Source organism: Dunckerocampus dactyliophorus, chromosome 14, assembly GCF_027744805.1.
Source record: "Dunckerocampus dactyliophorus isolate RoL2022-P2 chromosome 14, RoL_Ddac_1.1, whole genome shotgun sequence".
Lineage (NCBI taxonomy): Eukaryota > Metazoa > Chordata > Actinopteri > Syngnathiformes > Syngnathidae > Dunckerocampus > Dunckerocampus dactyliophorus.
The window spans coordinates 24,277,488-24,303,650 of NC_072832.1; the positions used below are offsets into that span (position 1 = coordinate 24,277,488).

Genomic DNA, 26,163 nt, shown 5'->3' on the forward strand with positions numbered 1-26,163 from the left:
CATAGTTAATTTATAACCAGAATAAATAAACTTTGTGGTCTAAAGACACTTTTCTCTGTTGGGGTAGGGGTGTATCTAAAAGTTACACCATCAGGACACACTTCTTTCTTCTACTGACAATTCCTTCTTGTCATCTCATTTAGAACTCTGTTGAGCTTTACATTTTGTTCAATAACGACAAGGAAATTTGCCACTCATCATCACAGTCTTCCTTTCCTGCAGAAGGTAAGCTTCTAAAACAGGGATGATAAAAAAAACAACCCAGCAACACACACACACACACACACACACACACACACAAGAGGGTGGTAATGTTGCTTTTAGAACTACTCAGTACAACTATTATGTCCTAAGATTAAACGGCTGAGAAAGGTGATGTTAAAAGTTAACCTGGGTCACACATTCATTGACAACATGCTGACAAACAAAGATATGTCAAGGACATACTGTAGAACACATGCATGCAATCATGCAAGCAAGCATGCATGGATACTCGTGAGCAAAATTTGGAGACCAGTTACAAGAATTTGCATTTTGCACTGTTGGATCTTAAAGGGGGTTCTAAGCAAAGCTTCAAAATGCAAAAACAAGAAATGGGAGTGAGACAAAAACCTTTCTGAGTAAGCACTTTATTGCAAACAAGCATTAAAGTGAAATAGGCTGTCATCAGCTGATCAAACATTTAAGAGCACACCATATAAAGGCAAAGTCTTAGCAAAAATATCGATTCAATCTGATTTAGTGTCAGGTATTCACACTGTCATGATCACTTGATGGCAAAAGCAAAAAAGCTTTCTCTCTTTGACCGAGGAGGCCTCTTGCACACTGTTGCCGAGGTTGGACGCATTAAGACAGTAATTTGAAACGTATTCAGTCATCCTGAGAGTTATGAAACAAAAGAGCCAAGGGGTAGACCCCAAAAAAAATGTCACCGGCCCTGAGCCGGAGGATCCCATTGGCTGGCGGGACCATCCTTGACCCAAATAAAAGGTTGTTACTGGTGCCAAGTGCAGTCCAATAACCATCAACCAGCATCTGCCAGAGAAGGCTTTTAAGAAGACAAAAAGTCGTGAAAAGATTCGTCTACTTCAGCGCCACAAAATTGCCTGTTTGGAATTTGCAGGTGATCACCAAACATGGGTAATTTAAACGTGGAAGAAAGTTTTATTTTCTGATAAGAAAAAATGCAACCGTGACGGTCCTGATGGCTTCCAACGTTACCAGCATGACAAGGAGATCCTACCTGAGATGTTTCCACACAGCACAGTGGAGGGGACGCCATAATGATTCTTCAATGGAACAATGGAGCTTCAGGTTGCGCAGGGGTGTCAAACGGCAGCTGTCGAGGCGATGTGGAGATGTTGCAGGGGGCAAAGCTCATGACTGAAGGCCCTCGTCTTTGTGGCACTGACTGGCTTTTTCAACAGGACAACGTTGCACTTCACAATGTCTGCCTGACAAAGGACTTCTTCGTTTGGACCATCCTGTGTTTTCCCCTGATCTAAATCCATTTTGGGATGGATGGCAAGGAAAGTTTACAAAAATGGACATCAGTTCCAGACAGTAGATGCCCTCCATGAAGCCATCTTCACCACCTGGAGCAACATTCCCACTAGCCTCCTGGAAACACTGGCATCAAGCATACCCAAACCCATTTTTCAGTTGATTAACAAGAATGGTACAGCTACTCATTACTGACTACTTTTTTCAACATTTTATTTCTATATTAGGGGGGTTTTGAGCTATGGTCTTAAACTTTTGATAAGCTGATGAACAGCATATATCACTTTAACGCTTGTTTGCAATGAATTGCTTAATCAAAGCATGTTTTCGCATTGAAATTTGAAGGTCTACTTAGAACCTCCTTAAGATCCAACAGTGCAAACTGTACATTCTTGCAATTTTTCAACAGGTCTAAAATTTTGATCAGGAGTGTATTAACAGCTCCAAATGCACCAAAAATTTAAATCAAGCTAAAAAATACCACACATCTCAAAATCTATTTCCTTACAAAGCAAAACACTTGAATCACACTTTAGCCGTGGTTCAAAGACACCACGTAATTTGAGTTAAATTCTCATGTTTTGAGTGCATTTTCTAGGATTTCCAAGCACACTTGAATGCAAATAAGAATATCCACCTATTGTTTTTCTTCGTCTTTCTGTTTATTTAGACCACACATACACGCATAAGAAACGTCGTCGTTTGGAGTGTCTGAATGCACCAGAACGGACAGAGAGAGGTGTTTGCGGGTCGGTACATACAGTATATGGTGTTGGAATTGCACTGCTGTTGCTGTGTTCAGGTCAGAATAAAGTTGAACAAGAGTGTCAGATTCTGTGTGATTCTCATAACAGAGAGGTGTGCGCATGCGTTAAATGTAATTAAATAATTTTGTTATTTAATAACATGGTATTTTTGACAGCCCAAACTTCTATGTATGCATGTGTGGTCTTGACAAGCCTAGTTTAAGCTTTTGACAATACGTCAAAGATTAACCAACATTACATGTACAGTAAGCCTCCTGTTAGGGAGTGCTCACACTTGTCCACGTGTCAAACTCGTGCCCTGGAGGGCCGAGACGCTGCAGGTTTTCTCTCCAACCAGTTTCTTCAGCAGGTGATTTAATTGATGAGCTCCTTCCCTCAAACTGAAGGCGTTGATCATTAAAATCACCTGCTTTAGTGATTGGCTGGAAAGAAAAGTAGTGTAGTGTCTCGACCCGCCATGGCACGAGTTTGACACCCCTGCACTTGTCCATTCGTTGTCGTAGTGTCGTTCTGGTGTGATTCCCCCTCCCTCTCCTGGACCCCGCTCACGTTGATCATTCGTGTTCTGACTTTGTGAATTATTTCCAGTCTTGTTTCAAGTCGTTCAGGTTATTCATGCTGGGCAAGGTGGCCGCTGTCATTAATTGCCAGAGGAGCAATTAATGAAATGACACGTCTTTATTACGTGCATGGAATGTAGTCTCGGGTGAGCAGACGTGCTGTGGGTTTGCCTTTGGATCATTGTGGAGTTTTTGTGGATCATTGTGGAATCTTTGTATTTTGTTTCTATTATGAATTGTCGGTTATTATTCATAACCCGCAATCGCACTCCAGTCATTCACACTGTGACTCGGTTACGGTGGGCCCAGGTATGGTATGAGTTTGTACTTCGATAGTTAATAAATACCTTCACAATTTGTATCAGCATGTACGGTCTCACACACACACACACACACACACACACACGCACACACACACACTCCCATGATCTTTGCGTTACCCTGAGGCTTTCCTCAGCCCGAGCAGCTTCCTGTTTAGCTAGTTCAAGATCATGTGATGAGCAGTCGGCGCGATGGGTTGCATCCTTTCCACCGTTTCCGAGCTCCTTCATTTTTCCCAGGTCTGAAACAACGACATTGCTGCTTTCCAACCCTCATGTTCTTGCTCTTTCTTTGTTTGTTTGTTTGTATTACCGCTAGTGAGCTCCTGGATGAGGCTGACTTTCTCCTCCAGGACCTGCTCCATCTGCTGCTGAGTCTCCTCCTGCTCCATGAGAGCTAAGCGCATGTCCTCTATCACACGCTGCTTTGCCTCCAGCTCTGCTCACGGCACAATTAAATGACTTTGAGGGCTGAAGGAATTCAGCGGGTTACGACCTTGACTTACCTTGACGGGCTTTGTGGTACGTTTGCAGTGTCTCGTCACTCTTGGTCTCCGCTGGCTTCTCCTACGAGACAGGAAGACGGCGTATTAGACTATGAGGAAAAATGTTCCCGGCAGAAACAAACAGACCATTTTAATTTGTTGGATGATTCTGTCTCTATTGGTCAGGTCTGATTGAAGCTGCTTCTTCGCTTTCTCCACATCAGACAGCTTCTGTCTTAAGAGCTTCTCCTCATCTTTCATGTTAGAGATCTGCAGGACGTCACCATCACATAATGATCAGCAAGTCGTTTTGAAGAGAAAAGTACGTTTAGGAAGTTGATAATGGCACCTCGTTGTGGACCTGCTGGATCTGCTTCTTGTAGTCAGCCAGCTTCTCTTTGAGGTCACAGGTGTCCTCTTCTTTCCTCTCAAGATCCAGGCTCAGACTCCTGACTTTGTCCGAATCCTGCTTGGAAGCTTCCTTCAGTCTGAGACGAGACACCAAAGAGCTGCATGAGGACGCTACACAAACTCCCCACAAAAGGAAGTGGTGCCTACCTGCTGATCTCCTGAGCTCTCTTCTCCAGCTCGGCATCCTTGAGGGCAATGGCTTCGTGGGCCACCGCCAACAACTCCCTACGGCGCTCCACCTCAACGCGCCGCGCCTCCTGTAGGGCATGGCTGTCATCGTCCTCCCGCTGCTCCTGTGCCTCCTGCAGCTTCTTCTGTAGAGCGGTTATGTGCGCCTCCTTGTCGCGCAGCTTCTTCTCCAGCTCAGAAGCCGCCTCTGCATCCGTCTGGACCTCCACATCTGAGGCAGAAGGCGATGCCTCCTCCTCCATGTTGGTGACCTTTCCTCTTAAGGACGAAAGGTCAGCGTTGAGCCTGCTCGCTTCTTCTTCAGCCGCACATCTGCTGGAGCTGGCTTCTTCTAGCTTGGTCTTCAGCTGTTCTGCAGAGTGCTGCTGCTCGCCTAGCTGCTCTCTGAGATGGTCACATGATGCTTTTTGTTCACGCAGTTCCTCCAGCTGCTTCTCGCAGGTTTCTTCTCGTAGTCGCAGCCTCTCAGTGAGCTCCGCAACCTGCTTTGTTGTTGATTCGCTTTGCTCCTGGAGCATCCTTCTCAGCTCTTCAGCTTTATTGTGTGCAGCTGCTTCCTGGAAGCTCAGTTTCTCCTGCAGCTGCTCCAACAAGAGCTTCTTGTGGGCCACATCTTCGTTTACACATGTGAGCTCCAACATCTGACTCTCACATTTCTCCCTTTCATGGGAAAGACTTTTTTGGAGCTCACACACTTCCTGTCTGAGCTGCTCATTGATGGTGGTGTGGTAAGAGATCTCCTGAGCCTCCTTTGTGTTTTTTAGTTGTTCCTGAGTGGAGGCTTGTTCTGCTCTCAGTGTCTCCATGGCAACCTGGCATACAACACATCACAACATTACCGATGTTGTTGCTGTTGTTGTATTATCACCGAGAAAAACAAACAAACAAACAAACAAAAAACACCTGTTGTTGTGTTTCTCTCAGTGTAGCGGTCAGCTCATGGACCTCCTGCCGGTGTTGGTCACGCTCTTCGAGCAGCCTACTGACCTCCTCCCTCATTGCCTCCAGACTGGAGCGAGCCACCTCTTTGCTGTTCCTCTCCTCCTCCAGAGCAGCGAGCGTTTCTTCTCTGGCTCGGGGATCTTCCTCCTCTTTGCCTTTTCCCTCCTTTTCTTCATGGAGCACCAGCTGGCCCAGAGCGGCGCTGGCCTCCTCCTTTGACCTCCCCTCCTCCTGCAGGGTCTCCAAGATTTTCTTCTCCAGTGCAGTGATGACCTCATTTTTGCTTGCAGTCTCCTTGTGAAGAGCAGCTACCATCTCCTGCATGCAAATGGAAAAAAGTCATGCGTGCATCATCATAAATAAACACAAATTATTGCTGTTGATGAAGAGTTTTAATAAAACCACAAGGACGTCAGTGTTAAAACTGACTTCTGGTCTTTGGAATCCAAATGTGACTTTTTACCACAGTGACAATTTGTTTTTAAAACAAACAAGCGATTGCGGTTAGTTCAGAGCTCATTTTTGTCCCACGGGAAAGTGGATATCACGTTCATGGGGTACGTACCAACTTGTCACTGATCAATTTTGCTTTCTTGTTGTCTTTATACCCAAAGGTTTATTTTTAATAATTACCTATTTGCCAGGGGCCCTTGGAATTGTCTAACGGCGGCCCTGGCCAATACCCCTCGTTATAAATACACTGAAAAATCCATGTAATCGGTATTGGTGTCGGCCGATCACTAGTGGATGATCTTATCGGAATCGGCAGCATAAAACCCCGATCGACGCATCCTTAATTACAACTAAGCTCTCAGCATGGACGTGGCATCTGCAAGGTCATTGACTGGGTTTCTAGCTGGTGACTTACCGCGCTCTGTGCATTGGGACCTTCTCCACAGGCAGACATCTTTTCAATGAGCTTCTTGAAGATCTCCAGGCGCTTCTCTGCCCGCTCCTCCAGGAGCTCTCTCTCTCTCGCCAGTCGCTCGCTGCGTCAAACACACGCGGTCATTAAAAATAGCAGCTATAGTAGAAGGTGCCGTTTCATTTAAGAAGCAAACGTCTCACGCAAAGTCCTTCTGCATTTCGGAGAAGATCTTGGTGAACTCGGCGCCGACCTCCTCTCGGACCCGTGCTTCCATGAGCATGGCCTCTGCTTGCTCCTTCTTCAGTGCCATTTTGAGCTGCTTCAACAGCGCCGCCTGCTGCTGCAAGGAACATTGACGAGATATTGTATCTGGAGTGCATGTGTACTTAGATAGAAAAGATATATGACAAACCTCATAGGTCATTTTATGCATTTGATTCTCAACGTCGCCAAAGTCGTCATCACTTTGATACAAGGTGTCCTCCACTGAGATCTCATCTTCATCATCTTCCTGGATAACTTCCTGCACATCCTCCAGGCTGCTCTCCCAGTCAATCAGAGAACTTTGGACAGTCTTCCTGCTGCCCTTGCCGATGAAGGACATCTCAGAGTTGGTCCTCAGGGGCGTGATGGGAGGAGGCTTGCTGGGCAGAAGCACAACCTGGACACAGGTCAAACACTGATGTCACAAGTTCCCGTGTGGAGCGGAAGATCAGGAGAAGAGAAGAGGCCATACCTTCTGCGCCACAGCGGAGAACTTGAGGACGCTGAGGGTCTCGTCATACATGGAGGCGCACTGGTTGATGTTGACGATCATGCACGCTTTTCCTCGACCACAGAAGAAGGCCTGCAGGTAGTGGGTCAGCTTGCTCTCCCTGAAGGGGACGTGCTGGAGCAGCCTGAGGAACACCACACAGGTCCATGTACATTCCAGGTGAGGAAAAAAAAAAGTTAAATGAGGTGGGGGCTCACTTTGCCTGCTGGTTGTGTCGCAGCGCATTGATGCACTTGCCCAGGATCAGCAGCGACGTGTTGATGTTACCCGCTTCCTTCAGACGTTCTCCTTGGTTCTGAGTCTTGGCACATCGCTCGGAGCCGGCCAGGTCGCACAGACACAGCCTGCCGAGTGACAACACACCTTCATGCACACGTTCTCAGCTTCTCTCTCGAATGCCACCCGGTCACTTACTCGCTAACGCCGAGGACGCGGGGCGATCTGGCATCCTTAATCCTCAGAACGCGTATGGAGAAAATGCTGTGGCTGCAAAGAGGAAGGTGACATTAAAGCTGAAGACCACTCTTCATGGTCAGTGTGTGCGGTGTAGAAGCTACAGGGGGGCTGTGGTCACCTCCTGCTGGACAGCTGGTTGAGCCTGGTGGAGGAAAAGCTCTGGTTCTTCTTGCCCAGCTTCATTACTTTGTAGGCTTCCTCTGCACTGTCCACCTGGACCCAGCGCAGGTCTGCAGCATAGAGGTTGCTGGTTAACTTCACACACTGACAGCAGGAGGACATGTGATGTGTGGACCCGGAACAGACCTTTAACGAAGGCGTTGCCCTTCACGTCCTGAGACAAACGCAGGGCGGTCCTTCTGGGCGCTCCGCTGGGCGTGGCCTCAAGGAGGTCGTGGATGCTCTCGTTGTAGATCTCACAGAAGGACACCCACACGGAGAACTTGGTGTCAGCTTCCACGTGAAGGCTGAGTCTGTCTTCTGGACAGGAGTCTGGGACAGTGAGGACAGTCAAGACTAACATTTGTATTCTTGTTGTGTGGACAGCACAGCGCTAAGACTTGCCTTCAATGAGCATGCTGCTGCTGGAAGGCCACAGGCTGCTGTTCAGCTTCTCGCTCTAAGACAGCAAACATTTCAAGCGTGGAGTGAGACAAAGCTTCACGAGAAGACAACAACAAGCTGCGGTATACGTTACATCTTTAAAGTGGCGCATGAGGTTGCTCTTGAAGGCCGCTTCCTCTGCCTGCTGCTCCTTGCTCAGCTTGGTGAACTCTCGGCAGCGCTGAGGTTTGATGTTCACCCCGGTGAAGACCTTCTCCTCCATGCTGCTGAAGATGGCATCCAGAGACCTTGGCAAGATGCCGGCGTATGCATCCGGACCTGATTGGAGGACGAAGTTAGGAAGCATTGCATCCTGATTACATCAGCAGGAAGTGTGAACAAGGAGAACAATGTTTCCCTTACCATTATATTAAGGGTCCAAGACGACAATAGAAGTAATTTATGGATACAGTATATATTCATAGAGAACATTGTTTTAGATGCTATCCCTCCTTGGCCCCAAATAACTCTTTTTTTCACCCCCAAAAATGTAAGACCACCACCAGCGGCTAGCATATAACAGCATATAGCAGCCCAATCCTTAACCCACGCATGCAGAGGTGTGTTCAGTGTAACTCTTCAGGCACAATCACATTACCAGTTGGCTAAGCTGTGTACACGTGCACCTCCTCCCCCAAAAAAATCTGTAAAGCAAGGGTGTCCAAAGTGCGGCCTGGGAGCCATTACCTCCTAGCTCATTTTTTATTGGCCCTCGACATATTGTGCACATAAAATTAATCGGTTATTAATGATGATTATTATTATATATTACCGGTACACTAACTTGCCAGCCATAACACTAAGCTAAAATGTTTTGTTCAGATCGTTTAGCATATTGACACTACTAGGGATGCTTTGATCAGGGTTTATGCTGCCGATTCCGATACCTATCATCCATGAGTGAGATCGACCGATACAGATAGTGATCGCATGGCTTAACTGTACATTTTTCAATTTATTAATGATGTGTGGTATTGGCCAGGGCGGCCGCCAGCCAATTCCAAAGGCCCCTGGCAAATAGGTAATTATTTAAAAAAGAAACTTTTGGGATAGTTTTTTTGTTTTTATTTTTGTGAAAGTATTTTTGCACTATTTGGCACAAACCTGAATCTACTTTGATGCATGCTTTGGAGTAATACAAATACATAGGAAATAAATTGTTCAACAATTGCTTTTTTTAGTTCAAGATAACAAAATGAACTGAATAAAATAATACAAATAAATATCTTTATTGAACAGAAATGTGCCCTGCTTAACTTAAAACAAAATAAATTTACCATTTGTGTTTTATTTATGACTGGCAACATTTAATTTGTACACTACTATATGTGCCAAGCACATCTCCACTCAAACAGTGTGGCCATCGTCTTTATGCTATTTTGTCATTTTATAAAGGCCTAAAGTCAGAATCCAACAGTTATAATAAAAAAAATACAAAGCGTTGAAGCAAATATCCTTTGACTCTTTGGTGAGCTGCTCAAAATCAGCTGGCGAGCTCGGAGACCCTTTTGATAGTATCACCATCATAAGGCTGGACACACTATGTGTTCATGTTAATTAAACAACCACACACAAATAGTGTTTGGAGGACAAGACACTATTTATATATAAATGACAACAAGAAAGGGCCGCACGCTGGTCTCGTGGTTAGCATGTTGGCCACACAGTCACAGTGGGCATTTCTGTGTGGAGTTTGCATGTTCTCCCCGTGCGTGTGTGGGTTTTCTCCGGTTTCCTCCCACATTCCAAAAACATGCGTGTTAGGTTAATTGGCGACTCTAAATTGTCTATAGGTATGAATGTGAGTGTGAATGGTTGTTTGTCTATATGTGCCCTGTGATTGGCTGGCGACCAGTCCGCCTGTCGCCCAAAGTCAGCTGGGATAGGCTCCAGCATACTTCCCTGACGCTAATGAGGATAAGCGGCACAGAAGATAGATGGATGGACAACAAGAGAGCAAAATTGTTCAGTGACACTTGAAAAAGTTAGCACGTACCCCATGAACGTGATATCCACTTCCCCGACCTCTTAACTAACCGCATTGCCTGTTTGTTTTAAAAACCAAATGTCACTGTGGTAAAAAGTCACATTTGGAGTCCGAAGACCAGAAACTAGGCAGATAACTCCAGCCACCAGTGACAGCTAGGCAAAGCGTGTACACAAAGATGCAAGAAAAGTCGAACAGGAACAGGTTTGACAAGGGACGGAGCAAACAAGCATGGATTGGCGTAACCTGTGTCATGCTGTCAAACTGAAGCCATTGAGGCCACAGACGAGTGTTGATTCCTGGCAATACAGGACAAAGTGCGGCCCTTGTCGGCTCAATATGAGTATTGGCAATTCAACATGACACAGCACACATGTAAGGTTTGCCTCTGCATGCCAATTGGTCTTTGCGATCGGCTTTGAAAGGCATTTATCGGCATATGCTGATCACGTCTATTTTACGGAAATCGGCCAACACTAATTGGTGGCCGATCGATTGGACCATCCCTAGTTGACATACATTGGATTGCTTTTAGCACCTTTAATGTACCATCCTCTCATTTATTATTTTTAAAAGTTTGGACACCCCTGCTCTAAACCTAGAGGAGACACAAATTCAGAAGGATAGACCAGAACTGACCCAAAAATGTGAACGTTTTTCCAGAGTTGGTGACTCCATAGGTGAAAACCAGAGAATTCCCTCCTTGGAGAACATGTTTGACCAAATCCTTGACAGTTCCTTGGAATAACTCCCTCTGCGTGGTGTCTGCACCGTACACCTTCAAGGAATAAATTTTGTATAGTAACACAGTATTTTTTTTTTTTTTTTAAAACACCATACATTAGAGAAACCCACTTGAGAGAACTGGAAGCGCTGAGCGGTGTGGGGAAGTGGTTTGTCGGCGCTGACACGGCCTGAGAGCATTGCACTAGGAGGCCTCAACAGGACGGTGTCAGGGGGATCCATGGACACGCAGTCCTGCACGGACGAACATGTTAACATGCGAACTAAACACTTTTTAGCGAGCTTCGCAATGTAAGGTTTGGTTCCACCTGCGACTCTCCATTCTGGGTCTCGGTTGTTGTGAAGGGTCGGATACGAAGGTAAACCTTAAGATGCTCGCTCTCCTCCGAGATGCTTGGCTGCACCACCACAGAGTTGGAAGAAGAAAAAAGAAGAATCACTGTTCAAAGCACATGTGTTCATCTCCTGGGACATCGCATTTGATTGTTTCTGAGGTGACTCGGTACCTGACCCATGTGGGAGTCGTTCAGGATGCCTTCTGACGTGTTCAAAGTGTCCTCCATGAGCACCTGGTCAAGCCCGTCCGCTTCGTGCTTCTGACAAGACTCCATCATGCTGCCACAAGACACAACACCTTAACAGAGCTGATACACACGAAGGTCCAAAACAATGAGGGTCCATGTTAACCCTTTAAGCTACAAGTTGAGTTAGCTTCACTACGCCGACGTAAGTGTACTTCAATTTTAGGTAACACTGATGTAGGCTCACAGGAAACAGAATTAAACTTAGATCACACGTTGCTTACGTTACGCCTAAAGCCAATCCAGACATGATATAACGATGCTTTAACGCACAAAAACAGCTTTTAAACAAAAAAAGAAAAAAGTAGATCTAACAGGCTAACTACCTAGCTCGCTTCAAGTTGCATATGTGATTTCTGCGTCACTTCATCGAGGTGAAGAAAAACATTACAAAAACTGTCCAAATGTGACAAGACACTCACCTGGTCGGTCGACCTGGCACATTAGTGAGCACCGATCAATAAAAGAACAATTAAATGTCACAAGAGTGAAAACTGAAGTCGCACAAAAACATAACAACTCTCCGCCAAGCGGCGCTCTGAGTTTGAAACCAACCAATCACAGGACACTTTCTTCTTCATCGCCTTGTCGCTTGTTGGCTCTGCTGACCCCTGGTGGACAAAATCTGATACGCAATTAAAAACACGAATCGAGAAGTGATTCTTGGGGTTTATTTGTTCAATTGAACACAAAACATTTTATAAGAAAATGAACGCAACACAAAAAGCAAACTTGATTGAACGCACGCAATATTTTTCTCTGTTTTTGTGAATATGGCAATCAAGGCTGAAGTTGACACTTTGGTGAAAGTGATACAAAACCAAAAACACACAAACACAATATAACAAATGCAACGAGGAAATGCTGAAAATGTTAAATACTGCAATCACATTAATGCTGCAAGATGAAATAAAAATGCAAAAAAAAGGAGAACCCCACACACAAAACTCGAAAAGAGGCGGAAACAAGACAGAACTTTGAAACTGTTTTTACTAATGGTAAGGCTGAATCCCAGTTCTACCCATTAGCTCAGGGGTGTCAAACTCGTGCCATGGAGGGCTGAGACAGTGCAGGTTTTCTCTCCAGCCAGTCACTAAAGCAGGTGATTTTAACGATCAACACCTCCTTCAATCTGAGGTGAGGAGCTCATAAATTAAGTCACCTGGGCGGGGCAGGCCAGGCTCCGCTCCCTGGGGGTGGGGGGGGATTGGCGCTTCCGGCTTGGGCAGACTTCTTTCCGGTTGTGGGGGCGTCTCTGGGCCTGCCGGTTTGTGGCCCATCTGCCTTTGTGGGGTGTGATCTCTCGCTGGTCTCAGGGGTTGGCTGTCCTCCGGCCCGCCGGCGCCCTGTCTTTGGCTGGGATTACCTCTCTTCCGCCCCTTGCTGGTCTTCCCGGGGGGGATGGTTCTCTGGGCTGGCTCTTGGGGCGCTGATCTTTGTGCTGCCTGCCCCTGTGGGCCTGGTGGCCTTCTGGCGGCGGGGGCTCGGCCTGGCTATTTGGGGCCGGGCTCTCTGGGAGGTGGAGTGTGGCCCCTTTCCTTTCATGCATTCTCAGTGACAATTACACGCCCACACATTCTTGCACCTTTATATATATGAAGTCTTCCCCACATACAGAGATACCTGTACATATGCACACTCACAGCACATACGTACTTCCCCACATTACTCACTGAGTTAACCAGGGTGTTGTTATGTTGTTGGTTTTATTACAGCGACGGTGATATCAGCAGTATGATTATAGTTTTTTTTACAATAATGTGCATTACAGTAATTATCATTCTGTTCACTATCATAGATAATCATTTCATTACTACAATTATGTGTGACTGTTTCAATGAAGTATTGTCATTGTGATCACTATCATAGTTCATCATTTCATGACTGCTATTATGTGTGACTGTTTCAATGCAGTATTGTCATTGTGATCACTATCATAGTTCATCATTTCATGACTGCTATTATGTGTGACTGTTTCAATGCAGTATTGTCATTGTGATCACTATCATAGTTCATCATTTCATGACTGCTATTATGTGTGATTGTCATTGACAGCATTGTCATTGTGGTTGTGGATATTGTTTTGTCCTTGGTCCTTGTTCATCTTGATAGTCATCACAGACATTTATTTGCTGATGTAGTTCTGTATGTTTCTGTTGTTCTGTTCTTGTTGTCACAATTGTTGTTGTTGCTGCTGTTGTCCTTGTCTCTTGTCTCTTTTTTTTGTCCCCCTCTCATCCCCGCACCCCCCCGCTGTTTTCTTTTCTCTTCTTCTGTGTCCCCTCCTCCTCCGGTCTGGTTGCTCCAAATTTGCTTAATAACAAGCATCAAAGTCAAATAAATTCTGTATGACAGGGGAATTGTATATCACACTTCTCCCTGGCAGAGTAAATCTGTTGAGCACTTGACGGCATTTAGATGTACAATTCTATCTGCTTTAAAGGCTGGACAGGACAGGGTTAAAAAAAAAAACAAAAAAAATTAAGTCACCTGCTGGAGAAACTGGCTGGAAAGAAAACCTGCAGTGTCTCGGCTCTCCATGGCACGAGTTTGACACCCCTGCCTTAGCTCTTCCCCTACCCCTTAAAACCTAGGGCAAGGGGGAAGAAGTCACTAAGAAATGGGACACCACTCATTACATCGTCACCCTTCACCATGCTGTCTGCGACATAGCCAGATGAGATAATTAAATGGTTCATAACACATTTCATAATACGTTTCCCTCCATAAAGTCAGGTGCATATATTTCTACATGATTTCAATGTTATACAGCCTACCTCAAAACACCTTTTTAAAATAAAAGGCACACATTTTTACAAACTGACATTTATTGCAAAACAGTGTGCTGCACTTCCTGCTGGGTGGTAGATGCAGCCGCGTCACCCCAGTGGTATTGTGCACAGCTGGCCGCAATCGCAATTAGTGGGGTTTAAAAGCCAAGCGTCGTCTCAGCTGTTACAATAGGATTGTAATGGGAATGTTTAGACTTTGCGCAAGTTGCAATGGGAATGTTTGGTGTGGGGAACATGGTACCGGTAGACAGTCAGGGCTAGATACACGTGCGAATGATGCCTGCTGTAAAGTTCTGAAAAAGTTCAAGTGAGCAAGTGTACTGCTCTAATCGTCCACTCTTTATGGTTCAGGAAGTAACGGACTAGAGTGAAACATCAGGTACAGCGCTGGATCATTGTATCTTTGCTCGTTGCGTTGTCCTGTCGCTTCTATCTACGACTGTGTACATTTTTTGCAGAGCCTTTTTCCACCTCTGTCGCTTTTTGTTGTTTTATCCTGCACCTACTTTATTACATTTTTTTTATTTTCCACCACTGACGTCTGTCTCTGCATACTTTGGGTCATGCACACGACAGCTCCTTGATCCGTGACACAAGCAGCAAAGTAACAACATTTAGAAAATTTGAAAATGTATCAAATATACATATGAAAAATAAATAATATCACAAACTTCAACAGATGTAGAAACCTTATCAAGCATCATTTCAAGGTTTAAAAACCTGCCTGTTTAGGCCTTACTCTCCCCCTGTCGCTGATGTTCTCCCTCAGATTGTTTTGTAAGAAAGTCCAGAATTGCATTTTGTGAATTTGACTTTTCCATACTGAGATTGTAGCTTTTGAATGGTACTGGAGTGCTGTGAGGTGTAGCACAGGGCTGAGGGCTTCATTTGGCTCAGCATCTTCTGCAGGAATGACACACATGCATTAATGATGGGCTACAGCTATTAACTCAATGGAAATAGTAATAGCAGTATATAATAATAGTGTGCTGAAAACAAATATAGAGTAATGGTAAAAAGTTAGATTCCAAAACTTGAATAAAGTTTGATAATGTGGTCGCCATAATGTTTACATCTTTTATTTAGCGATACTGTATGTTGAATACAATAAACATATCTCACCATGACAATCGTTGGTGTACTATGATGGCTGTAATTCACAGCAAACAGGGTTATTACCTGAGTGAAAACCCCACCCCGCACAAATTCTCACTACTAGTTTTTCTTTACAAAGGTTATATATTAAAAAAGTATTAAGTTATACATTGCCACAAATGCCTAAAAATTAATAAATAAATAAGCACAAACATATTAAACACAACACAAATAGAAAGGAAAACTATTTTTTTGCAGTTCACAAATCCTTCAAGTACAACCTCTCACAGCCCCCTTTCTCCCCACCTCAACACACTTCAACGTTTTCCAACTACAGAAAGGTGCTTATTTCATAAGCTTAAGCGCCCCTTACATTGCATTTGACTTAAATCCACATTTAGACAAAACTCTCAGTCACGAAAACAAATGAACAGCAGTTAGTCTATAGCCTAACGTTAGCTTATTTGATCATATACATTCCATAATGTGGTGTACACAAAGTGATACTATAGCCCCATACCTTTATCTTTGGCCCGTTTCTCCTCTTCTTCTTTCCTCTTCTTTCGAAATTGTGCACCTGATGGCTTTGACTTTGTATTTTCCATGTTTTGTTGACACAAATTAGCTGCACTGTTATCATCTCCCACCATCACCCATTTAGCAGTCAAGGCTAAACCAACTCATATCCACTCACAATTCCCTCCTTCTTATTTCACATTTTCCTAATGAAATAACGTGTTTGAGACTATTGGTCTCCAATATAATTCCTATAATATAATATTATCAATTAAATCTGTTTTATTTTTGAGCAATTACTGTTGTAATTGAAGTTTGTTTTTTTTTACCTTGTAATTATCAGAGGTCTGAGGCCCAGCGGTACCCGCCCCCTCGCTTCTTCTTTGGGCTGATCCACATCACGTGGTGGACGTTTGATCACCTTTGACCACGCCTGTAGAGGGCGCCCATCTGCCACATATACCTGTATGTGTTGACTTGATGTGGATTTGATGAGCGCTGAGCATTAGTAAATGGGATTTTTTTTCTTTCCCCTGCTGTGGCGCCCCCTGGAGAATGCCGCTCTGGGCAATTGTCCATATAGCCCAGAGCTAGAACCGCCACTCTTTATATGTTTCTTTCGGTCTCTGCTGTTCTGTTTTCTCAGGGGGTGTCATTGCTCCGCCTTTCCCTTCTTTTCAAGTGTGGTAGCCTATTGCACTCATTTTCAAGGGGTATATACCCCTTAGCACTTACCCCTGGGTCTAAGTAGAATTGGGACACCACTTGATTCTCATGAACGCGCAAAACCTAGGGGTAAGAAGTAAAGACGAGGGGTTGCTGTTGTCTGTCTCCCCTTTGGGTTGCATTGCCCATGTTTGGGGTTCCCGAGGCGGAGACACTTTTTTTTAAAATCAAGTCTATTTCTGTCCTGACTCGACAACCGTTATACGCCGGACTGTTTTCCTGGTCAGACCATCTACTCAACGTTCCCAGCTCTTGTTTGCTCATTAGCTATTCCTTATTCCTGATGTTTTTGACACTTCTTAATACCACCACTATCACGTTGCAATTATACAAACCATCGAACCACGTTGCCTCAATCCTGATAAAAAGAACTCTGATGTTGGTAGCTGTGAGCTACTGGCCATTGTTCTAGTGCTACACTAGTGGAGGTATTGGTTAGAGGGCTCCAACATTCCCTTCCTGGTTTTTATGGACCACAAGAACTTCACCCATGTCAGCTTCAGCTTTTCCATTACTTCCAGACCAGCTTCCCACAATGGCAAGCCTGATGTTCTATCCTGTATTTCCAGCCTAGAGGTTGGCGATCCATCTCCAGAAGTCATTGTACCTGCAGCCTGAGATGTGGAAGCCTTCCAGTGGGAGGTGGAGAGAATGTCGTCAGGGTTTCTGGAGACTCCTAGGTGCCGGAAGGTTCTCCATACAACAGACTATTCGTTCTCAAGGAAGCCAGACCGGATGTACTCCAGTGGGAACGCACCTCCAAGTTTGCTTGTCACCAAGGTGGCAGCCACACCCAGATCCTCATCGCTCAGAAGTTCTGGTGGCCATCTATGGATAAGAACAGGAAGGAGTTTGGTCTGCGCCTGCAGCAAGTTGTCTCCTGCTGGTTTCTTCCGTGCTTACCCCATCCCTTCGTCACACATGGCCTCCCTTTATCCACTGACTGCTTTTCTAAGATGGCAGAGTTAATTGCCCTTCGCAAGCTACCATCATCACTGGAGATGCCCCGACTTCTCATAATATGGCTTGCATTCCCAACATTCCCTGTGACCTGGTGTTGAACAGAGGCCCTCAGTTTGTGTCCCAAGTTTGGAAAACCTTCTTCAAGGCCTATCCCCTGAGCACTCGCATTCACATGGGCCAGGAACTGGTAGGAACCAGAAACTAGAGGTGGCTCTCTGCTGCATCTGCTGGCAACATCCTTGAGCCTGGTCTTTTGGCTTCCTCGGGGTGGAATATGCCCACCACTCAGTCATTAGTTTGGTCATAGGTATGTCCCCAGTCTGCTTATGGTGCCCATCTCTGGTGGGCCCACAGTATCTGGCGGGACACCCAGGCTGCTCTTGCCTGTACTGCTGCTTGGAACCAACAATTTGCAGATTGTCACAGAATGCCCACCCCTCCCTATCGTCCTAATCAAGCAATATGGCTGTCTACAAGAGATTTAGCCTTGGCTGGGGTCTCCAGGAAGTTGGGTCCCAGGTTCATTGGGCCCATTAAGATTGAACCATAATCAACCCTGCCTTTGTGCAACTCAAGCTTGCACCTTCCCTCAAGACATGCCCGGTGTTTCATGTTTCTCCATCAGTCCACTGAGTCCTCCAGACATTGTACTGTTTTCCTGCTCAGACCTTCTACTCCACTTTCCCAGCTCTTGTTTGCTATTTCATGTTTCTGTTGTTCATGTTTGTGCTTTCTAGTTCTAGTGCCTCATGTTTGATTGTACTCAAGTTTCCAGCTTCGCCCCATTTTCTTCCTTTTGGTTTGCTACTTGGCTCCAGGGATCTTTTGTCAATCAGCCTTTTGCATGTAACGCGCGCTTTTTTTAATCCATCCATCCATTTTCTGTACTTGTCCTTACTAGGGTCACAGGTATGCTGGAGCATGTCTTTTCTGGTGAGAGGTGGGGTACACCTTGGACTGGCTGCTAGCCAATCGCAAAGTTTTTGTTAATACATTTTGAAAATGTAATTTTATGTCTGTGTCTGCATCGGGGTCAAACCATTGGGCATGGCTGCCTTGTGAATCTGTGGTGTGGTGTTTTGTACTGAGTATTTATTTTGTATTATTTTGTGTCCATTCAGTCACCTTCTCGTCCAAGATGGCAATCAACATTCCAGGAACCGTAGCCATGTTCTTCTTCTACCTGATAGTTTTTGGCATTGGAATCTGGGCTTTCTTCAAGGCCCGAAGGGAAAAGAGCAAACGGGCAACCACCTCTCTGGAGATGTCACTGCTGGGCAACCGGAGCATCAACTTGTTGGTGGGAACCTTCACTATGACGGGTGAGGCTCTTTCCAGCAGTAGCATGGTAGCGTCTCCTGGTGAGCTTGCATCTTCTTCCCTCCTGCAGCCACGTGGGTGGGAGGCGGCTTCATCGTGGGCCTGGCAGAGATGGTGTACACTCCCTCTCTGGGTGTGGTCTGGGCTGCCACAGTGACACTGGGATACAGCGCTTCTTTTATTATTGGTGACCGCATTTCCCTACACGTCCCACACAAACACTGATCACTCAATTGATAACTTGTTAGCGGAACAACGCAGCCTAGCAGCTGATTGGCCCTTACGGAAGGGGTGGGGAAAGTTGACACTGCTGATTGAAGAGTTGAATCTAACTGTGCCTCTCTCAAACAGGTGGGGTCATGTTCGGCGGGCCGCTTCGTGCAAGACAGTGCGTCACCATGTTGGATCCTTTCCAGCACAAGTACGGCAAAGTTCTGACAGGCGCTTTGTGTGTGACGTCGCTCTTCCTCGATGTCTTTTGGGTTCCCTCCACACTCATCGGCCTGGGTAATAAACATGCACACACATGTGCACTAAGCATGGTCAGATGTGGTTGTAATGCGGCAACAATTTGTTTGTGTGTGACACAGGTGTGACCATGAGCGTGGTTCTGGATCTTTCCTTCAACATTTGCGTTTGGATTTCAGCAGGAGTCGCCATCACATACACGCTGCTGGGGGGGCTCTACTCTGTGGCCTACACTGATGTCGTCCAGCTTCTCCTCATCTTCTTCAGCCTGGTCTGTACACCTGTCTGCTTCAAACTGTGTGTGTATGAGCTTTTAACAGTGTGTGTGTGTAGTGGGCTTGCCTTCCCTTCGCTGTGGCGAGTCAACATGTGGTCCACATTGGCGCCACGCTGATGAACAACACGCTGCATGCTCCCTGGATCGGCAGCTGGAACGCCAACAACTTCTGGAGCCTTCTGGATGTTTTTTTCTTTTTGGCAAGTAGACACACAAACACACACACACACACACACACACACACACACTGCTCATGTTGGTGAAGGTCCTTAGAGGCTGTAGAGCAGGGGTCTTCAATTAAAATTGAGTAAGGTCCGTTTATGCAATTTTTTTCACAGCGAAGGTCTGAACATTATTCTTCCTTAAATTGCATCAAACAGACCAGTTCAGATGAATATCAAATGTAATGAAAGCCTGCACCCTACAAAACAATTATATTGGCACCTAAATTGGATTTAAAAGAAAACAGGACCAAATTTCACATAAATAATAAAAAGTTTGTCTGTACAAACAATGAATGAACACAAGAGGCTTATTTTTAATTTTTTAATTCAACTGCACCGGTTTCTCTGAAACAATAATATTAAATAATACCAATTTAATAAGTGTCTCTTTAACAGAAAAGGTGCAACAGTACATTCTCTTAAAGTTACACATGTTCTTATTATTGTTGTAGCTGACATTGGGATTTGCCTGAATTTGTCACACAATTCTTCTCTTTGTTTACCTTTGAGTAAGGTCTCTGCAGCAAAAGCACTCCGTCCTTCACAACTCTCCTTTCAGTGAAAGATGTTTTGTTTTGCTCCAATATCCACAGTATCCTTAGTGAACACTCATTTGCATGTTGGTGTGCTATAAATTAATGTGCTATGACTCTCGGAAATTTTTCATACTGGGCTCTAAGCACTATTATTTTCTGCACTCTCACATCAGACTTGGGTGGATACTTCCCCTCACATTTGGTTTCTTTCAACTTTTCTTACTTTTGAGCAAGCCATGGTTCTCATTTGCTCGGCAAGTAAACAAATTATTTCATTGGCTCATTTTGAGTGACGTCACCACATATTTACGCTCGCAATCTGCCACTGCGATCGGTCCTCGAGCGTGATTATACGTTATTATTATACTTCCCATTCACCTTAATTGGTCATGGGTCTGTAAAGGGCCGTCACTGGGTCAGGATCCATTGGTGATGGCTGTTGTACAGCTTCCTGCAAGTGCCCCCTCCCTACCTTGAGGGGGTACTGTGACGTGTGAGATGAAGACTAACACTGGGGGATGGGGCTTGTCATTTGCCTGACAGGCACTGGGCAGTCTGGGGTATCAGTCCTTCCATCAGAGGACACTGTCGGCGGCATCTCCTGCGACGGCCAAGCATCTGTGCTTTATTGCTGCCTTCGTCATCCTTGTCTTTGGCATTCCTCCCATCCTGCTGGGGGCGGTGGCAGCGTCCACAGGTAAGACCACCTTTCACTTTGGTAAAGTGCATTAAAGGGTCTCGAGTGTTTTGCCGCAACAGACTGGAACGCAACATCGTACGGTTCTCCGTCACCGTGGGAGCGGGGGGAGGCGGCGCTGGTCCTGCCTATGGTGCTGCAACACCTCACCCCCCCTTACATCTCCATCCTGGGGATTGGATGCGTGGCCGCCGCCGTGATGTCGTCTGCAGACTCGGCCCTGCTTTCGTCGGCGTCCGTGTTCTCATCTAACATCTACAAGAACATCCTGCGACCGCAGGTGAGGCAGGAGCGGAGCATCAGACATGAGGTTGGGGTGTGATTTTCCCGTTCCTCTGCTTTCAGGCGTCAGAGCGAGAGATCGAGCTCGTGATTCGCCTCACAGTGGTGGTGGTGGGCGTGACTGGGGCGGCACTCACCAGACTGAAAACCAGCGTGATCCTGTTCTGGTTCGTGGGTGCTGAAGTGTCTTATAACGTCATCTTCCCTCAGCTCGTCTGCGTCGTCTTCTTCCACATCACCAACGGTTACGGCGCCATCTTGGGTGGCGTGCTGGGCTTCCTGATTCGGTTGCTGAGCGGTGATCCACTGATAGGCCTGGCGCCTGTCATCGTCTTCCCGGGAAGCACTCTGGAGGACGGGACTTACGTGCAGCATTTCCCAGTCAAGACCTTCGCAATGCTGTGCTCCTTCGCTGCCATCTTGTTCTTCTCCTTCCTGGCGTCTCATCTTTTCAACAGTGGACTACTTCCTGTCCGCTGGGATGTCTTCCACGTGACTGCTCAGACGTCTGACCCCCCACCACAGCACCCCCGGTGTGCGAACAGCAGCACTGATGCCTCTGAGCCCATGATGACCAGTGGATGCTGAATGAGCAGTCCACCAGTGGGCGCCACCATTCACCACAAAGACATGCTTAAATTCAAAATCAACTTTATGGACAATAACATGTGACTTTCATATAACTCACATTCCATTGAGCCCTCGTCAAACTGATTCACTTGACTAGTAGAAGATCATGTCATTAATAAAAACATGTCAACTAGAAGGAAGTCAGAATGTCACGATGGCCGTTTGTCAAGAAGAAACAAACAAATGGGCAACACATGGGCAACTGCCAGGGGTCTCAAACTCAATTTCACTGGGGGCCAGTGGAGGTAGAGTCAAGTATTAGGAGTAGGGCTGGGAATCTCAGGGCACCTCACGATACGATACAATTCACAATACATGCAAGTGATAACACCACTGTTAGTTCAGTGTTGGTGTTTATTTGCCCCTGTAAGTATGTAAGTAACACTGAGCTTGCCCGGATGTTGAGGGCTACAGTTACACTACTCTTTGATGTCCAGTCGCCGGCCGCAAAATACAATTTGGTGGTTCGCAAATGGCCCGCGGGCCGCGAGTTTGAGACCCCTGCTATAGGGGCACCACAAGCATGGGTATCTTTGGTATCTAAGAATGGTATCTTTTAGAAATGTGAACAAGCTTACTCTGTCTCCCCGAGTGTTCCAGCAAAAGCCTTCAACACAACTAGACATAATAAAACAAAAATCTGAGCTGTCAAATGATTGAAATATTTAATCGTGATTAATCACATTTAATCACAGATAGAAAAGTTTTTATTTATAATAAGTAGGGATGTAAATTTCTTTCTCAAATTTGATATGCAACTACATCAAATTTTATGTAAAGGGATACACTGTATACATTTTGGAAATATGGGCCATTATTTTATTAAAAAAATAACATACAGTTAGAAATCCCCCAGTTTTTGAATGTTTAATGCAAGCGGAGATTTGGTCCTTGAACGCACCTTCTAAGTTCTCCCACGCTGCACAGAGAGACTGCTATACTCTATTTTCCCCCTTTTTCATTTACCTCATATTTGGTCCCAAATGCTGATACTATGTGGAAATGCATAAAGGTAAGATATGATTACCTTACTGAGTGCTAACTTGTGGTACACAACCTCTCTGAAAAACAAAGTCCAGGCTCATACTGGTGGATGGTGGCTGTGTATTCATTTCATGCTTTCAATTTGATATTGTTCCGATCATAGTTTCACACAATACATAATGATTAAGATGAAAATCTTCATGAAAATCTTTCCCGGTGCTAGCTAGTGCGCTGCTAATGCTAGGCTGGTAATGCTAGGCTTCTAATGCTAGGCTACTAATGCTATTTAAACATCCATTCTCAACATTCTCAACAATCTCAACAAGCCCCCAAATAGCTGTGCTCGGCTGTGCCTGCCAGTCACTAGTAACTCGTAACCCAAATTTTAGCTTGCAGTTCGAAGCAAAAAATCAGCCGAGAGACGACTCCAATCTAAAAAACAATCATTAGTTGGGGCACTCGTATGCCAAGGTACCACTCTATAAATTACAATTTAAAAATACTGGCAGAGCTCCAGTAACTTCTCTCTGGCAGGCGACGTAATCCGTGATAACTCAAATCACAGCGACAGCATATACAATGACTCAAAGTTAATAGCAGTAATGTAAGTGGATTGGTGACTATGTATTACTTATTTATTTATTAACGATAAAGTGGTATCGCAGCAATCATACGACAATCACGGCTATCTTAAACTTCCTAGACTTCCTCTGCTCATCATGGGCTCAGAGACGTCAGTGCTGCTGTTCGCACCCTGGGGGCGCTGTGGTGGGGTGTCATGTGGAAGACATCCCAGCGGACAGGAAGTAGTCCGCTGTTGAAAAGAGGAGATGTCAGGAAGGAGAAGAACAAGATGGCGGCGAGGGAGCACAGCATGGCAAAGGTCTTGACTGGGAAATGCTGCACGTAAATCCCATCCTCCAGAGTGCTTCCCGGGAAGATGATGACAGGCGCCAGGCCTATCAGTGGATCACCGCTCAGCAACCGAATCAGGAAGCCCAGCGCACTGCCCATGATGGCACCGTAACCGTTGGTGATGTGGAAGAAGACGACACAGACGAGCTGAGGGAAAATGACGTTGTAGGCCACTTCGGTGCCCACGAACCAGAACAGGATCACGCTGGTTTTCAGTCTGGTGAGCGCCGCCCCGGTCACGCCCACCACCACCACCGTGAGGCGGATCACGAGCTGGAGCTCTTGCTCAGACACTTGAAAGCAGAATAGCAGGAAAGTCACACCCCACCCTTAACTGCCTGATGCCCCACCCCCGCCTCACCTGCGGGCGCAGGATGTTGTTGTAGGTGTTGGACGAGAACACGGACGCCGCCAAAAGCAGGCCGGAGTCCGCCGACGACATCACGGCAGCGGCCAAGCATCCGATCCCCATGATGGAGATGTAAGGGGGGGTGAGGTGTTGCAGCACCATGGGCAGGACCATAGCCGCCTCCCCCCGCTCCCACGGCGACGGAGAAACATATGACGTCGCGTTCCAGTCTGGCGGCAAAACACTCGAGATGCTTTCACGCGATTCGCTCAGGGGAAAGGCTGTCTTACCTGTGGATGCCGCCACCGCCCCCAGCAGGATAGGAGGAGCGCTGAAGATCAGGATGACAAAGGCGACAATAAAGCACAGACACTTGGCTATCGCAGGAGATGCTGCTGACAGCGATGGAAGGCCTGATGGAAGGCCTGATACCCCAAGCTGCCCAGCGCCTGTCAGGCAGGCGACAAGCCCCGGTGTTAGTCCTCAGCTTCATGTCTCATGTCACTGCACCCCCTCCAGGTATGGAGGGGCATTCCATGCAGCTCTACCACCTCTAAGGGCCTTCACCAACACCAGCACTGTGTGTGTGTTGTGTGTGCGTGTGTGTGCGTGTGTGTGTCCACTTGCCGTAAAGAAAAAATTATCCAGAAGGATCCATAAGTTGTTGCCGTTCCAGCTGCCAATCCAGGGAGCGTGCAGCGTGTTGTTCATCAGTGTGGAGCCAATGTGGACCACGTGTTGACTTGCCACAGCGAAGGGAACGCAAGCCCACTACACACACACTCTGTTAAAAGCTCACACACACGCAGTTTGAAGCAGACAGGTGTACAGATGAGGAGCAGCTGGACGATGTCAGTGTAAGCCACAGAGTAAAGCCCCCCCAGTAGCGTGTACGTGATGGCCACTCCCACTGAGATCCAAATGCAGACGTTGAAGGAAAGGGGTTGTGGGTCTGGGACCCCAGGGTCTGTGTCCCAGACACAGAAACCTGTCTGTGTTTTGGGTGCCTTGCACAGGGTACCACGACGCGCCTTCCAGTTGTAGGGGGAGCGACCACGGTGTTGGTGTGTGTGGTGTTATTTATTTAATCATTTATATTCATTTTTTTTAATGGTGGGGGTACATGGGGGTTGGCTCAATGGGGGCGGGAGCTGGGTCTTCACCTCTGCCGCCTGGGCCTCCTTGCGTTGGAGTCATGAACACTGACCTTAACTGAGGCAAGTGAGGCATGCAGTTCTTTGGATGTTGTTGTAGGGATCTTTTGTGACCTCTTGGATGACTCGGCGCTATGCTCTTGGGGTAATTTTGGTTGGCCGGCCACTCCTGGGAAGGTTCACCACTGTTCCATTGTTTTCGCCATTTGTAATGTATTCACATGTTAGGTTCTTTTTATTTTTTGTCCCACTCCCATTTTTTCTTTTTGCATTTTGAGGCTCCACTTAGAAACTCCTTAAGATCCAACAGTGCAAAATGTACATTCTTGCAATTTTTCAACTGATCTTAAAATTTTGATCAAGAGTGTATAATTATGTGTGTGATGTATTATTTTTCATTTTTGCTGTTTTTGCCACGTTATTAGATAAATATTGATTTTGAACTTCTCCAGATGATGTGGCAGTGTAGAGGTTTGTAGTTTGCAGTTGTTTAGAGATGATGTATTGGAAGATAAAGGGTTAACTGGTTTCTTGCTTTAGTAATAATGGTATACATCCCCAATTCTGTAATACCACACATTGCTATATTACATTTTTGTACATTATTAATGATTTGCATTACGGATGCTCGGATCGATCAGCCACCAATCAATATCGTCCAATTTCCATGAAAAAAGGTGATCGGCATATGCTGATAAATGCCTTTCAACGACAATCACAAAAGCCTCTGACTCGCACTATTGCAGCCTGTATTCTTTCACACTCCATAGGCGCTCCAAACCCAAAACAAACATGTTTGTGGTGTGGAATTTACCTGCCTTTTGTAAGTGATATAAATTTTGCACCCTGCAAAACATGCCACAAAAAATATCTCGCTTTAATTTAATACGGCATTTGAAGAACGAACACTTGACGGAATATGGTGAGTTTTCGAGGCTCATGATGTCATCATCAGTCAAACGGCAGCTAATGTAGCCAAAACACTGGACAACACTCGCCCGTATGTGCATGGCATTCAGAAGGCCAAAGCAAATAAGCCGAAAA

At 45.9% G+C, this 26,163-nt stretch overlaps 2 protein-coding genes across 4 annotated transcripts in view; one reads left to right on the plus strand and one right to left on the minus strand.

Moving 5' to 3' along the window:
• The window catches only part of LOC129194073 (kinesin-like protein KIF20B), a 30,776-nt gene extending 19,034 nt beyond the window's left edge, over window positions 1–11,742 (minus strand). The window contains exons 1-22 of one of the 2 annotated variants that reach the window (XM_054798985.1): window positions 11,614–11,742; window positions 11,117–11,225; window positions 10,919–11,008; window positions 10,722–10,844; window positions 10,506–10,644; window positions 7,974–8,158; window positions 7,841–7,895; window positions 7,583–7,756; window positions 7,395–7,506; window positions 7,235–7,306; window positions 7,018–7,164; window positions 6,782–6,944; window positions 6,458–6,706; window positions 6,246–6,385; window positions 6,046–6,166; window positions 5,139–5,495; window positions 4,194–5,047; window positions 3,985–4,123; window positions 3,783–3,905; window positions 3,657–3,717; window positions 3,464–3,589; window positions 3,271–3,392 (exon numbers count right to left, since the gene is read on the minus strand). In XM_054798985.1, coding sequence (XP_054654960.1) covers window positions 3,271–3,392; window positions 3,464–3,589; window positions 3,657–3,717; window positions 3,783–3,905; window positions 3,985–4,123; window positions 4,194–5,047; window positions 5,139–5,495; window positions 6,046–6,166; window positions 6,246–6,385; window positions 6,458–6,706; window positions 6,782–6,944; window positions 7,018–7,164; window positions 7,235–7,306; window positions 7,395–7,506; window positions 7,583–7,756; window positions 7,841–7,895; window positions 7,974–8,158; window positions 10,506–10,644; window positions 10,722–10,844; window positions 10,919–11,008; window positions 11,117–11,224 — 3,660 coding nt within the window. In that variant the 5' untranslated portion in view covers window position 11,225; window positions 11,614–11,742. Of the gene's footprint in view, window positions 1–3,270; window positions 3,393–3,463; window positions 3,590–3,656; window positions 3,718–3,782; window positions 3,906–3,984; window positions 4,124–4,193; window positions 5,048–5,138; window positions 5,496–6,045; window positions 6,167–6,245; window positions 6,386–6,457; window positions 6,707–6,781; window positions 6,945–7,017; window positions 7,165–7,234; window positions 7,307–7,394; window positions 7,507–7,582; window positions 7,769–7,840; window positions 7,896–7,973; window positions 8,159–10,505; window positions 10,645–10,721; window positions 10,845–10,918; window positions 11,009–11,116; window positions 11,226–11,613 lie in introns of both variants that reach the window. The other variant, XM_054798983.1, reaches the window with a different exon arrangement.
• LOC129194074 (high affinity choline transporter 1-like) lies at window positions 51–23,452 on the plus strand. 2 transcript variants are annotated; one of them, XM_054798986.1, is made up of 9 exons: window positions 51–225; window positions 18,405–18,605; window positions 18,674–18,790; window positions 18,955–19,110; window positions 19,194–19,342; window positions 19,405–19,548; window positions 20,652–20,805; window positions 20,868–21,085; window positions 21,151–23,446. In XM_054798986.1, exons 2-9 carry the CDS (start codon window positions 18,422–18,424, stop codon window positions 21,673–21,675), a joined length of 1,647 nt encoding a protein of 548 aa, XP_054654961.1. In that variant the 5' UTR covers window positions 51–225; window positions 18,405–18,421; the 3' UTR covers window positions 21,676–23,446. The 2 variants fall into 2 exon arrangements, with proteins under 2 accessions (XP_054654961.1, XP_054654962.1); XM_054798987.1 differs by lacking the exons at window positions 18,405–18,605; window positions 18,674–18,790 and having other exon boundaries at window positions 21,151–23,452.
• The last annotated feature ends 2,711 nt before the right edge of the window (window positions 23,453–26,163 follow it).

What these genes read in the sequence shown, in the direction of transcription:
- LOC129194074 (XM_054798986.1), top strand. Translation starts at nt 18,422, where the DNA reads ATGGCAATCAACATTCCAGGAACCGTAGCCATGTTCTTCTTCTACCTG. An exon ending in GGCGGTGGCAGCGTCCACAG is followed by an intron (nt 20,806 to 20,867) that starts GTAAGACCACCT and finishes TTGCCGCAACAG; the next exon opens with ACTGGAACGCAACATCGTAC. An exon ending in AGAACATCCTGCGACCGCAG is followed by an intron (nt 21,086 to 21,150) that starts GTGAGGCAGGAG and finishes CTCTGCTTTCAG; the next exon opens with GCGTCAGAGCGAGAGATCGA.